Below are 12,751 nucleotides of genomic sequence, written 5' to 3'. Positions count from 1 at the left end.
AATTCTGCAGAAGTTTTCTGGTAGTTTATGTATTCATATCTATCAGCCTTTTTGTATTATGGAAGAAAAACTAGTGAAGCCCATTCCCAGGGGATTCTTCTTCCTCTTATGTTTAATAAATTTTCTCTTGGTAACTACATACAAACATAATGGTGAATCAGGTACACTTAATGGAAGAAGAAATCAAAGGCTTCTATGCCTTGTTAGTTGTTTTGTTTTTCTTTTTTTGGTTTTTTGGGGTTTTTTTTTATGATTGTCAGCTTTAACAAATTTATTATGCCCTGGTGTCATATCTTATGAAACCTGCCTAGGATAGTAGCCTCACAAATAAACTTTGTGAGTCTAGTTGAAAATTAAAATGGTAAAAATAACATTTTAATTTCTGTCTACTTCCAGTGGTGTTTCTCTTGGTTTCCAGTAAAGAATACTAATCTGGGAATTGGGAGACCTGGGTTCAAGTCCTAACTTCCCTGGTTACTTGCTCAGTTGATCTCTGGTTGTGGCAATTTTCCTTCTCTGTACAGAATAAAGATTGGAATAAATAGTCACTAGTAACTCTTTTAATAGGTTTTTAACTTTGTAATGAGGGAATCGTATTTACTTCCTCTCTGTGGTCTTTCGTAACCAGAACTTATTTTTAAGTCATTATGTCAGCAACTTGTTATCATTGATGATGCATAGACATTGACTAACTGGGATGATGTAATATAGTACAGGATAGTTGACAAGAAAGTATTTTTGCCCTTATTCTCTATTTGTTAAGTAATTGAAAGGAATATATATTTTAAAAAATACTTTTCTCCCCATTAGTCATGGTGGCCTGTGTTTGGCGTGTATATTTTTATTGCAAACATATATTTATTAGCTATTTACATATTTTTTAAATTACACAATTTATAGTTTGGTGAACATATCACTGTGAAAACAACCACTTAGTGTGTCTGATTTTTATATATGTGGAGGATATATTTATAAAACATTTTACATTTAGTGAATATCAAGCTAAAAACAGTATATAATTTACTCGGTCTCTCCATCTCAGAGTTGTTTTAAGTGCCTGCTGAATTATCTAAACTGTAATTAGAAAACAAACAATGATTTTTATTAAATGCTTATTAAAGAAAAATGAATATTAAAAAATATACTCATTTCACCCACTCTTGCATTTTAGAGATGACTTCACTTAGACACCAAGGTTAGCATTCTCAATCATATGTCAGTTTTACAGGGAGTTCTAAGTTTTGCTGAGAGCAGATAACAGTTTAAAGGGCGGCCTAGGAGACCATCCTGAGAGACACTGTTGACTGCCTTTCCAGAGAACTCCACAACAGCAGGCTGAAAGGCGCCATCTCCTTAGATGAGGAGGGTGTGGATGGTGCTGTGCTTTACAATTTGTGTGATAAATTATAATAAATATTTCTCCTTTTATTTACCAAGAATTAACACACGTATTACTCATTTCATCTTTGCACCTAACCTTTGATATTTGCTAATAGCAAATATCAAAGCAATGCAAATAGTATTACATTTTTATTTTTGTACATATATATTGCTATTACGTAGAAATATAGTCAATTTTTACATGCTAATCTTCCAGCCTGTGACTTTATTGAACTAAATATTTCTAGAAGTTGTTTATTTTTAGATTCCTTGGGATTTTCTATGTTACGATCATGGGAACAGTTTCTTTCTATAAAATCTATATGCCTTTTATTTCCTTTTCTTGCTTACTATCTAGAACTTCCAGCAGTATGTTGAATAAGAGTGGTGAGAGCATATATCATTGCCCTGTTCTGAATCTTAGAAAGGAATCATTTAGTCATTTATCATTGAGTATATGTTACCTTGTAGATTAGTTTTGTAGCTGCTCTGTTGAATTGAAGTTTCCCTCATTCCTATTTTTCTGAGAATTTTTATCATGAATGTGTTGAATATTGTCAGATTTTTTTTTACATCAATAAATATGATCAAGTAATTTTTCTTAAGCCCATTTTGTGGTGGATTACATTACTTTATTTTCAGATATTGAATCAACTTTGCATCCTTAAATAAATAATCATGGTATATAATTTTTTATATATCGCTTAGTTCTATTTCCTAATATTTATGTCTATATTCATGAGGGTTATTGGTCTATAGTTTTCTTTTTTGATATTGTCTTTTTCTGCTTTTGATATCAGGATAATACTAGCTTTATAAAATGAGATGAAACATGTTCCCTCCTCTTCTTTTTTCTGGTTAGAGAGTATGTAGAATTGGTGTTAATTCTTTGAACATTTGACAGTTTTCTAGTGAAACCGCTTAGGCCTGATGGTTTCTTTTAATTACAAAATAAACTTTCTTAATAATTATTTGGCCATTCAACTACCTATTACACATCAGATGAATAGTAGTTTGTGCATTTTGATGAATTGGTTTATTTCATCTAAAATGTCAAATTAATGTCTGTAGGAATGTTCATAGTACTCCTTCATGGTCCTTTTCATGTCTTCAGCATCTGTAGTGATATCCTACTTCATTACTGATATTAGTAATTTGTTTTTTCTTTTTTTCTTTGTCAGGTTTGTCAATTTTATTGCCCTTTTGAAAGAACCAGCTCTGTTTCGTAATTTTGTTTTGTTTTTCTTTATTTTTCTATTATGTTGGCCAAAAAGTTGTTTGGTTGGTTTTCTGTAAGATGACCCTAGTAGCGCTTAGTTGTCTTTAACTTCATTTGAAACAATTTTGTTAGATTGTATTGTGACAGCTGTCATATCAGCGTGCATTTAAAAAAATTTAATCAAAATCAGTGAATTTTTGTGAAGCCATTTTAATATTGAAGATTGAAGAAAATACACATTTTCAGCATATTACACTTTATTATTTCAATAAGTGTAAAAAACTGAAACACAAAGAAAGATTTGTGCAGTACATGGAGAAGGTGCTGTGACTGATGGAACCTGTCAAAAGTGGTTTGTGAAGTTTTGTGGTGGAGAATTCTCACTGCATAATGCTCTACAGCCAGGTAGACCAGTTGAAGTTGATAGGGATCAAATCAAGACATTAGCAGGAGACAGCCAACATACTTAAAATATCCAAATCAATAGTTATCAGTGAAAATGAAAAGTGTGTCTTCTATTTTACGGGAAAAACTAAACAGACTTTTTGGCCAACCCAATATATTCAGTTTTATTTATTTCTGTTCTTTATTATTTCCTTCTGCTTGTTTATTTTTGCTCTACTTTTTCTGAGTTTTTGAAATAAGAATGTATTAACTTGACTATTTTTCTTCCTAATTAAGCTCAGATTTTGATATTTTGTATTTTAATTTTCATTCAGTTTGATGTATTTTATAATTTCCACTGAGAAGAGTATTAATTATTTTTCAGGTGATTTTCTTATCTTTTAGTTAATGAATTTGTAATTGGATTGTATTATGATCAGAGAAGGTGTTGTTTATATTTTCAGTTCTTTTTAAATTGTTGAGTTTGGCTTTATAGCCTAGGATACAGCCTGTCTTGGTGTATATTCTGTAGGCACTTGAAAAGAATGTGTATTCTGCTATTGTTGAATGGACTGTTCTATAAATGCCATTTTTAGATCCTGTGGTTGATGGTAATATTGAGTTCTTCCGTATCCTAGTTGATTATCTGTATAGTTCTATCAGTTGTTGAAAGGGGGATATTGAAGTCTCAACTGTAATTGTGGATTTGTTTATTTCTCCTTTCAGTTCTGTAAGTTTTTCTTTCATGTATTTTACATACATACACATTTAGGATTGTAATGTCTTGCTGGTAGTTTGACCCTGTATGATTATATATTATCTCATTTTGTCCCAGATAATTTTCTTTTTAATTATCTGATATTAATATAGCCACTAATGTTTTTCTTTAGTATTGTTTGAATGATTTATTTTTTTATCTTTTTACTTTCAACTTCCCTATATTGTTATATTTGAAGTGAGTTTCTTGTAGACAGCATAAAGTTAGGTTATGTTTTTTTGTTGTTGTTTTTTTTTTTTAGATTATGATAGCCATTTATTGTAAAGTTTGGAAGAAGATATCAAGCTTTGTAATGTTTGTTTGCATAAATGGTGATAGGCAAAACAATGATAACAAGCAGCATTGTTAAAAATTATGGACATTTATTATTAAAAAATAAGCTCGTTTAATAAAACATTATACTTAAAAATAATTTAATACAAATGTGTTAAAAATGTAAACTGATTCTTTTGAGTGCAATACAAACAATGTTATCCAAAGAAGAAACAAAACCTCAGTAGTTGTAATTAACCCTATCCCTGAAGTTAGTGGATATATTGTTTTTTAATTATTTATTTGTTTGTTTATTTTTAGAGAGAGGGGAAAGGAGAAAGAGAGGGAGAGAAACATCACTGTGTGGTTGCTTCTCACTCGCACCCCCCAACTGGGGACCTGATGTGGAACCTAGTCATGTGCCCTGACTGGGAATCGAACTAGTGACACTTGGCTCACAGGCCGACGCTCAATCCACATCAGCCAGAGCCTAGGTCATGTTTTTTAATGCACTCTGTCAAATCTCTGTCCTATAATTGGTGTACGTAAACCATTTACATTTTATGTAATTACTGTTATGTTTAGGCCCATTATGTTATCTGTTTTTTTCTGTTTGTATTTTCTGTTTTTTATTTCTCCATTTTTTAAATTCCTGACTACCTGTGGGTTATTTGAACATTCTTTTGAATTCATTTTGACTTATCTATAGTTTTTTTGAGTGTGTATATTTGCATAGTTATTGTAGTGGTTGCATTACATTACACTATGTGTACATAACTTATATATTTATATATACATAACAGTCTACTGATGTCATCATTTTAGCAGTTCAAGTGTATAAATCTTACCTTTCTTTATGTCCCTTTACCTTGCCCTACTTATAATTGTCTTAAATATTTTCTCTACCTACATACATTTCCAACTATATCAGTGTTACAATTTTTTCTTCTACCTTTGCATATAATTTTGAAAACCCAAGGAGAAGAGCCAATTGTGTTTGCTTTTATTTTTGCTTACCCTGTTCTTCATTCCTTTCTGATATTCCAAGGTTTCTTTTTTTAACCATTTTCTTTCTGTTGAGAGAACTTTGTTAGGCATTCTTCTGGAGTGGGTCTACTGGCCACAAATTCCCTTGATTTTCTTTTGCCTGACAATGTCTTGGTTTTCCCTTAATTCTTTTTTTCTTTTAATCCTTGCTCAAGAATATGTCTGTTGACTTAGAGAGAGAGAGGAAGAGGGGAGAGAGAGAGAAAAACATCTACTGGTTGCCTCCCATACACATCCTGACCAGGGATCGAACTCACAACCTAGGCATGTGCCCTAACTGGGAATCAAACCCATGACCTTTTGGTGTACAGGATGATGCTCCAACCAACTGAGCCACACTGGCCAGGGTGCTCTTAATTCTTATAGGATATTTTCTCTGAGTCTAGAATTCTGGGTGGACATTTCTTTTCTTTCAGGTCTTGAAAAATAGTGTGCCAATTTCTTCTCACCTTTTATGGGTTATGATGAGAACTCCACTATGGTTAAAATTCTTTTCCCCTATGCATTAGATGTTATTTCTCTCTGAGTCTTGTCTTTAGCTTTAAGAAGTTTTACTATGATGTGGATTTCCTTGAATTTATCTTTTCTGGGTTTTCTAAGCTTTTGAGTCTATAGGTTTATGTCCTTTGCCACATGTGGCATACTTTTTGTTCTCTCTCCCTTTCTCCTTTCCCTCCAGGACTCTGACAATATGCAAGTGTTGTCTTTTGTTATAGTCCCACAGGTCCCTGAAGTTCTTTTTGTTTTGTTTTCAGTCCATTTTCTTGCTATTGTTCAAATTGGGTAATTTCTTTTGTTCTGTCTTTCAGTTTGTGATTCTTTCCTCTGTCCTCTCCATTTTGCTGTTGAGGCCATCTATTAGGTCTTTTATTTTGGTTAAGATATTTTTCCATTTTACATTTTTCATTTCATGCTTCTTTATATCTTCTATTTTTTGCTAAGACTTTCTGTTTTTGTTTCAAGTGTTAGAATTAGCCATGTAAGCAGTTGTATGATGACTACTTTAAAATCTTTGTCAGACAACTCTAACATCTGTCATCGTGGTGTTAACATGTATTGATTACCTTTTTATTTAGTTTCAGATATTCCTGGTTCTTGGTATTATAAGTTGTTTGTTCATTGAAATCTGGACATTTTTGTATTATGATATTCTGGATCTTATTTAAGCCTTCTTTTTTATATGTCTTTCTCTGAGACCACTCAGCATTTAGTGGATGGGGATAGGGCGTTCACATTCTCTACTCAGGCTCTGCTTGACACCTAAGTGGGAGGGACTGGCTGGGCGAAGGTAAGGAGTTCTGGCTCCCCACCTGTCTCCACTCACACTGTGGAGGGGTGGTTTCGTTCCCACTAAGCAATCATGAAAGTCCTAAGTCTCCCCTAGCCCTCTCTGACCTCTCTGTGGAGAGGCTTTTGTGGTGCCTTGTTAGGCCTTACAGGACAAAAGTCTAGGCTTCCCACTGGCCTTTGCTGGTATGGGTGGGGTTAGGGCCAGTTATTTTCTATGGTGTTTGGCTGGAGTAGAACAGTTATAATCTAAACATTTTCTTTCCTAGTCCTTTGGTTAGAGACAGCAGGCTTTTTTGGTCTGCCATACCAAATAGTTTTTTCAGGTTGCCAGCTTCTTTGGCTCTAATCTGGGATATATGAGGCAAAAAGAAAACATTGGCGAGTCATTACCACATCATCCCACAGGTTGAAAGGTCCCTAGGTGGTCTTTTTTCTCTCTGCCTTTCAGAGCCTTCTTATGTTTGTTTTATACATAATGCATGAGGTTTTAAATTATACTTAGTGTGAGAAATAGGGAAAAGTACATCTATTCCCATTTTCCCAAGTGGAAAGAAGTCAGGTTCACTTTTTCTTTTTTTTTTTAATTCCAGGAGATAACCATTTCCATAGCATAATTTATTTTTAAAGATTTTATTTATTCTTAGAAACAGAGAAAAGGAGAGAAACATCAATATGAGAAAAAAACATTGATCAGTTGCCTCTCACACATGCCCTGGCCAGGGGTTGGCCAGCAACCCAGGCTTGTGCCCTGACTGGGAATCAAACTGGTGACCCAACCAACAGAATTACACCGGTCAGGGCTCCTGCATAACTATTAATAGTTAAAATGGTGGTCAGAAGTTTTTCCAGAGGGATAGATGCTTTTTAAAACGCTTATTTTAAAGAAGGATTTAAGTAAGATATTCAAAATATTATATATATTCTAATATTGATAAGGCTGTCATGTAGAAATGAAATGCTCAGTCTCATCAATATAATCTACCTAATTCCACCATACACTTTATATCAGTCATCATAAGAAGGAAGCCTGGGACTCCTCGGTCATCCTTCGTCTACTAGATTGTCAGTCTCGATGGCTTATTGCATCCCTTAACCAAACCTTATTTCTGTCTTATCTCCAGCTCCCCAAACTATTGCTAATTACTTTTTGGAACTCATGATCCTTCTCTGAACTTTACTGTTTGAAGCCTGTGTCCCACCAAAACAAAATCCTGGTGGAACAACTCCTGGTTATGGTAAAAGGACTGAAGATGGCTTTTCTGTAGTTGGCGCTGGAAGGAGCAAGGCCAGGCCCCACCCTTAGGTACTGCCTGGAGGAATTAAATGTCCCCCCAGTGGGGGTCTACGAGAGGGTGAGGTAACTTGGGTAGAGACTGGTCTGGCAAGGGAGGCAAGAGTGGAACTATAGAGATGAAATTGAGAAAGCATTTTTACAGTTTTGGAAGCTAGGTAGAGGTAATCTGAGTACGTCAATTACCGGGGCCTAGTACATCCTAAGTAAAGAGGTGCTGATATTTGGGGCTCTAATCAGACAGAAGGCAGGAGAGGTTACCTAGGAAGGAAGGAGGCTGTGTACGAATAACCTTATTGAAAGGATGATAGGAGATGAATCTCCCCTCTTTTGGAGTTCAGAGGCTAAGGCTGATCCCTCTTTTTCCTCTCTGTCACAAGATGAAAATAGTGGCCAGACTCATCCATTCTTTCTTCTCCTACTTGCTGCTGTCGCGGGCCTTGCTGTTATTTGTATCCCTTGGCTTACCAGCAGTGAGAAGGACACTGTTTTGTAGAATATTCCAGTTCTACAGTTTTAGGACCAGGTCCCTGGCCCAAGCTTTCCCTTCACTCATATTCTCCCCAAAGTAATGGAGGATGAGAGGGAAAGTCTGGCTTCTCCCTGCCTGAGATCCGCTTCTCTCTCCTTCCTCCACTTGCCTGGGACCCTACCGCAGAGTTGTTTGCTAGGTAAAGCCTGTTAAGGTAATATTTTTTTATTTACATTATGAGTGGCCATCCATGGGCATTTGAAGAAACTAAAACTGATATATTTTCAGAGATCTTTTACCCAAACAGAATAGACAGGGCAGGATGAATGTGTTTTCTAGGAGATCTGAACTTACAATGCTAAGGGTCCACCACAGAAATAAAATTTATTTGAACTTATTTTGGCTTAAAAATTAATGCAAGATATACATTTTATTCTTTCATGTATCAGTATTTGTTTTAATATAGAAGTGTTCTAAACCACTTAATAGAATTGACATTTCAGAAAAATACGCCATCTTTATCATGTGACTTCATATACTCCTGATATGCCAGTAGATTGATATATAACTTTCCTACTTGGTGAAGCACAACAATAGAAGTGATTTTTGTTTTTGTTTTTTTAATAATGTTTAGTTTCTAACTTTTAAGTTACATTGTAGCTGACAAAGGACTTGGAGATACACCCACTAGATACTACTTGATACATGTTTATATATGCTTCTTTAAGGGAAAAGTGTATTTTAAAGTCTAGTCAACATTCTGGTAATCAACCTTTTTTGAGTAAGGGCTTGATTATGTACGGCTTAACGATTATCTTTCTTTTTTTTTTATTAGCCCAGAAATATTCTTTATTCCTTGCATTCCTATAGAGTGAATTTTTGTGAATACAGGTATACTGATGCCCAGTTATCGAGTGTTATATAAAGCAGTGGTTTCACTTACACTTGGCTTCCACTGAAAACATTGATTTTTCTTTGCCGTTCTGCAGTACCTTCTCCAGGCAAATTCCGCCCCCCTGCAGCACCGTCTCCTCTGGCTCTCCGGCAACCAGTAAAAGCATTTAGTAACCATGGCTCTGGGTCTCCTGGTAGCCAAGAAACAACACAACTCACACAAACCACCTCCTCACCTGGGCCTCCTATGGCTCAGAACACAGTCCCAGCAAATCCTCCCAGCAATATCAACAGCACTACTCTAACCAGACCTGCAGGGACAACCGTGATGAGAAGTGGCTTGCCCAGACCCAGTGCCCCTTCTGCTGGGGGCATACCAGTGCCTCGCAGCAAACTTGCACAGCCTGTTCGCAGGTAAGTAGCAAATGCTCTGTTTCAACATTCTTGAACATAGGAAAGTGTGTAGACTAGTAATACACTCATTTTTGCATTTGATAGTGAACATAGAATGTCCTAATTGGGTTCTCCCTAGAGTCTTAGTGCAATATGAATAAAGGATTTTTTGTTTATTTTAAAAGAAAACTTTACTTGGGACATTTAGGTTATCATACCACTTTTGTTAAGATTAAATTTACCCAGGTAACTAACATTATTAAGCACCTCTGAGACCTCCTACAATAGTAAAGGCATATTAGACCCTAGAGTGAGATTTAAGGTAAAATTTCTAGCTACCAAATCTGAGTATAATCCAGGAGGGTGATTTTCAAACCTTGCTATGATTCAGAATGTTCTGTGGAATTTATATAAACATAGAGGCCTAAAATTTACTGCCAAAGAGTTGATATGGGCATGCTGTTTCTTGTTTGTTTGTTTAATCCTCAGGTAATTCTGAGCCCAACCAGGTTGGTAACTATGCAGCTGTAATCTTTATCTACCTTTCAAGAATGTGATCACTGCCATCAGTAAATTTAGGTGTCAAAATTAAATGTTAAATATTTATTTGTATGTAAAAAAAATACATTTATCCCATAAGCATTTAAACTGCCTATACTTTTTTATTCTACTATAAACATTACATTTCCGAATTCAGTAGTAAAGTACAATAGCTTTTTGTTATGCACTCTGATAAATAACTTATATGTATCTTATTTAATTTTTACAGTAACATTAAACATGTAGGTACTGTTGCTACTTCTATTTTCAGAGAAGAATATTGAAATTTAATAAGGTTGGTAATCCATGTGGTTGGAAAAGATGAGACAGTCTTTTCCTTTTTTTACTCTACAAGCTGTGTTAACGAAAAGAGGTTAGTGAGGTCACATGATGTCCAGGAAAACATGCAAGTTGTGGAAATGCTGAATGTGGGGTGGTTATGTTTAGAGCTTTGATCTCGGTATTCTCTGGAACAGCCTTCATTGGGTTGTGGGGCCCTGCAAAGTAATTACCCTGTGTGGGCAGTAGTGTGGTCGTGTTTGATTTAAGCCCTGCAAATCACTTTGTAAAATTGCTTTATTCCAGATCCTTGCCAGCTCCTAAAACCTATGGTAGCATGAAAGATGACAGTTGGAAAGATGGCTGTTACTGACCAGCAGAGAAGAGTGCAGAGGTCCGCAGCTTCATGGGTACCCTTCACCAGGCTAACAGACAACTTTTATATGCAGACTGTTCACAGAAGACTCTTGGGATTTATAAAATCCCAGCCCTCTCTGTCTTAATTAGCACAAACTGACGGAGATGATCAAGCAGCACTTTAATGACATTTAATATCAGATGTGTTTGGTAATCATACAATCACTCTCCGTAGAATCACTTTTAGTTTTGTTTAACAGAAACGAAGTTGATTTTTAAATATTTGACAGAGGCCAATATCTGGGCAAAAAAAACCCTAATGGATGCCAAAGAGAAAATGCCCATTTGTAAATGAGAGAGCACCTTTGTGCACAAGAAAACGGTGAATTCAGGCTATCCAAATCTTCATGCTTAACCGAATTTACTGTATAAATGGTATCAATAAATATCTGTGTTAATGAGAACTAATATTCTGATTAATTATCTAAAATGTTTCACTAGTATTTCACTGGTACTCCAAGAAACTAGACTGAGGTGAAGGAGGATAGGGGCTAGAGATTTAAAACATGATACCTAAATTTGGGAGAATTCTATACATTATTTTTGCAAATTCATTAGGGAAAACAATGCCATTTTATTTACTCTTAAGTTTTGGCTGTGGCTCACCTAGCAGCACCACCAGACAGCATCACAGCGCGCATCCGCCCTGTTGCATCGACACATCGGACTTCTGCGTGTTTGTTTTGATTGCCAAAAGGGCTTAATGTCAGTTGTACAATCTTTCTAAACTTTATAGCTCCTGGCTCAGGAAAGATAGCCTTTGCTGTTGAAGCCAACTTCTTCACATGCTGTTATCTGTTACAGAACTAAGAGATCTTGTTTTTATTAGCCTGTTTCCATGATGGGAAAGAGCGAGTAGTATGTGTCCTTATTCTTGATATAAATAACACCACCTCAGTGCTTACACAACCTGGAACAAAACCATACAGTGAGAGAGAGGGGGAAAACTTCTATGCACTTAACTTAAAAACTCTCTGGTAATGACAGTTGTATTGTTGCTATTAAATGACACAACAGTCTGTTATGTGGTAGGAGAGTACTGCCTGCTGAATCCTACCTAAGCTGATCCACTTTAAACTGAGTAACTGTATAAAACATCCTTTGAAAATACTGTCCCTTTTGACTTTGATTCTGCCTTACGTCAATTTTTGCATTTTTGGTAACAAATGAAACCCAGTACATGTGACTCTAACCCTAAAATACTTGCTCTGTAATGGCCTGTATGTATACCCTGGGAATCACTTACTTCATTGTTATTGTGTGGTTTTTGTTTTGTTTTGTTTTGTTTTAGGCTATTACTAGATTAAAACCTCCTCTACAGCAGGCTTCTCATTTTTTCACAATGGGAGGTCTTTTTTAAAAATATTTAATTTAAACAGTTCTAAAATATTGGCAATCAAGTCACCTAGAGGATTTTAGAGATTTGAACATAAGTTTATTTCTTGTTAATCAAAGACATTCTGTAGTTGGCAAAAGAAATTGAGAATGGGAAGCTTGATATTCAGGAGAGCATTGAGGTCAACATGTTGAGAGAAGGGCAGACCTTCTAAAACCACGGCCCCCGTTCTGCTGTGACAGACACTGTGGGAGTCTATGAGCCTGACCAGCAGGGAGTCATCCAGTTAAACTGCCGGTGCAAGTGTATTTTGGTGTATAATGCAAGGAAGACATTTTATCCTTGAATTTGAGGGTAATGAGATAGTTCAGGAAAGGATGGCACCAGAATTCCACATGATGATGAACCAAAATATGTTGCTTTTCAGAAAAGATGAAGATAACATCTCCTTCAGGTGTGTGGGGGGGTATCCAACATAAAAATCTTGGTAAAAGAACTAGCCACTGTCTCTTTAAAAACCACATACACACAAAACAAGTCTCAGTCTTCAGTGCAACATGCAAAAAACAAACATATATATATATATATATATATATGCTGCAATCTAACAAGATGAATTTTAACTATTATGAAACAACCTAATTTACACTTTTAAGTTAGATTATCAGTTTCAAAAGGAGTATTCAGGTTATTTAACTTTGTTTTTTAAAGGCTGCATCAGAAAAAAAAATGTCTATTTTTTTTAATTAAAATATTTCATCACTCGTTAAAAATGTATT

At 35.4% G+C, this 12,751-nt stretch overlaps 1 protein-coding gene across 2 annotated transcripts in view; it reads left to right on the top strand.

Moving 5' to 3' along the window:
* Window positions 1–12,454, top strand: part of SLAIN2 (SLAIN family member 2) — a 76,970-nt gene extending 64,516 nt beyond the window's left edge. For both annotated transcript variants that reach the window (XM_090266907.1, XM_090266906.1), the window contains 2 exons: window positions 9,103–9,421; window positions 10,526–12,454. In XM_090266907.1, the coding sequence (XP_090123033.1) occupies window positions 9,103–9,421; window positions 10,526–10,592 (386 nt within the window). In that variant the 3' untranslated portion in view covers window positions 10,593–12,454. The remainder of the gene's footprint in view (window positions 1–9,102; window positions 9,422–10,525) is intronic.
* Window positions 12,455–12,751: the final 297 nt, after the last annotated feature.

Source organism: Furipterus horrens, unplaced genomic scaffold (assembly GCF_987537825.1).
Source record: "Furipterus horrens unplaced genomic scaffold, mFurHor1.1.pri manual_scaffold_2, whole genome shotgun sequence".
NCBI classification, from domain to species: Eukaryota; Metazoa; Chordata; class Mammalia; order Chiroptera; family Furipteridae; genus Furipterus; species Furipterus horrens.
The sequence above is the reverse complement of the archived record's forward strand: the minus strand, read 5'-3'. Positions and strand labels throughout refer to the sequence as shown.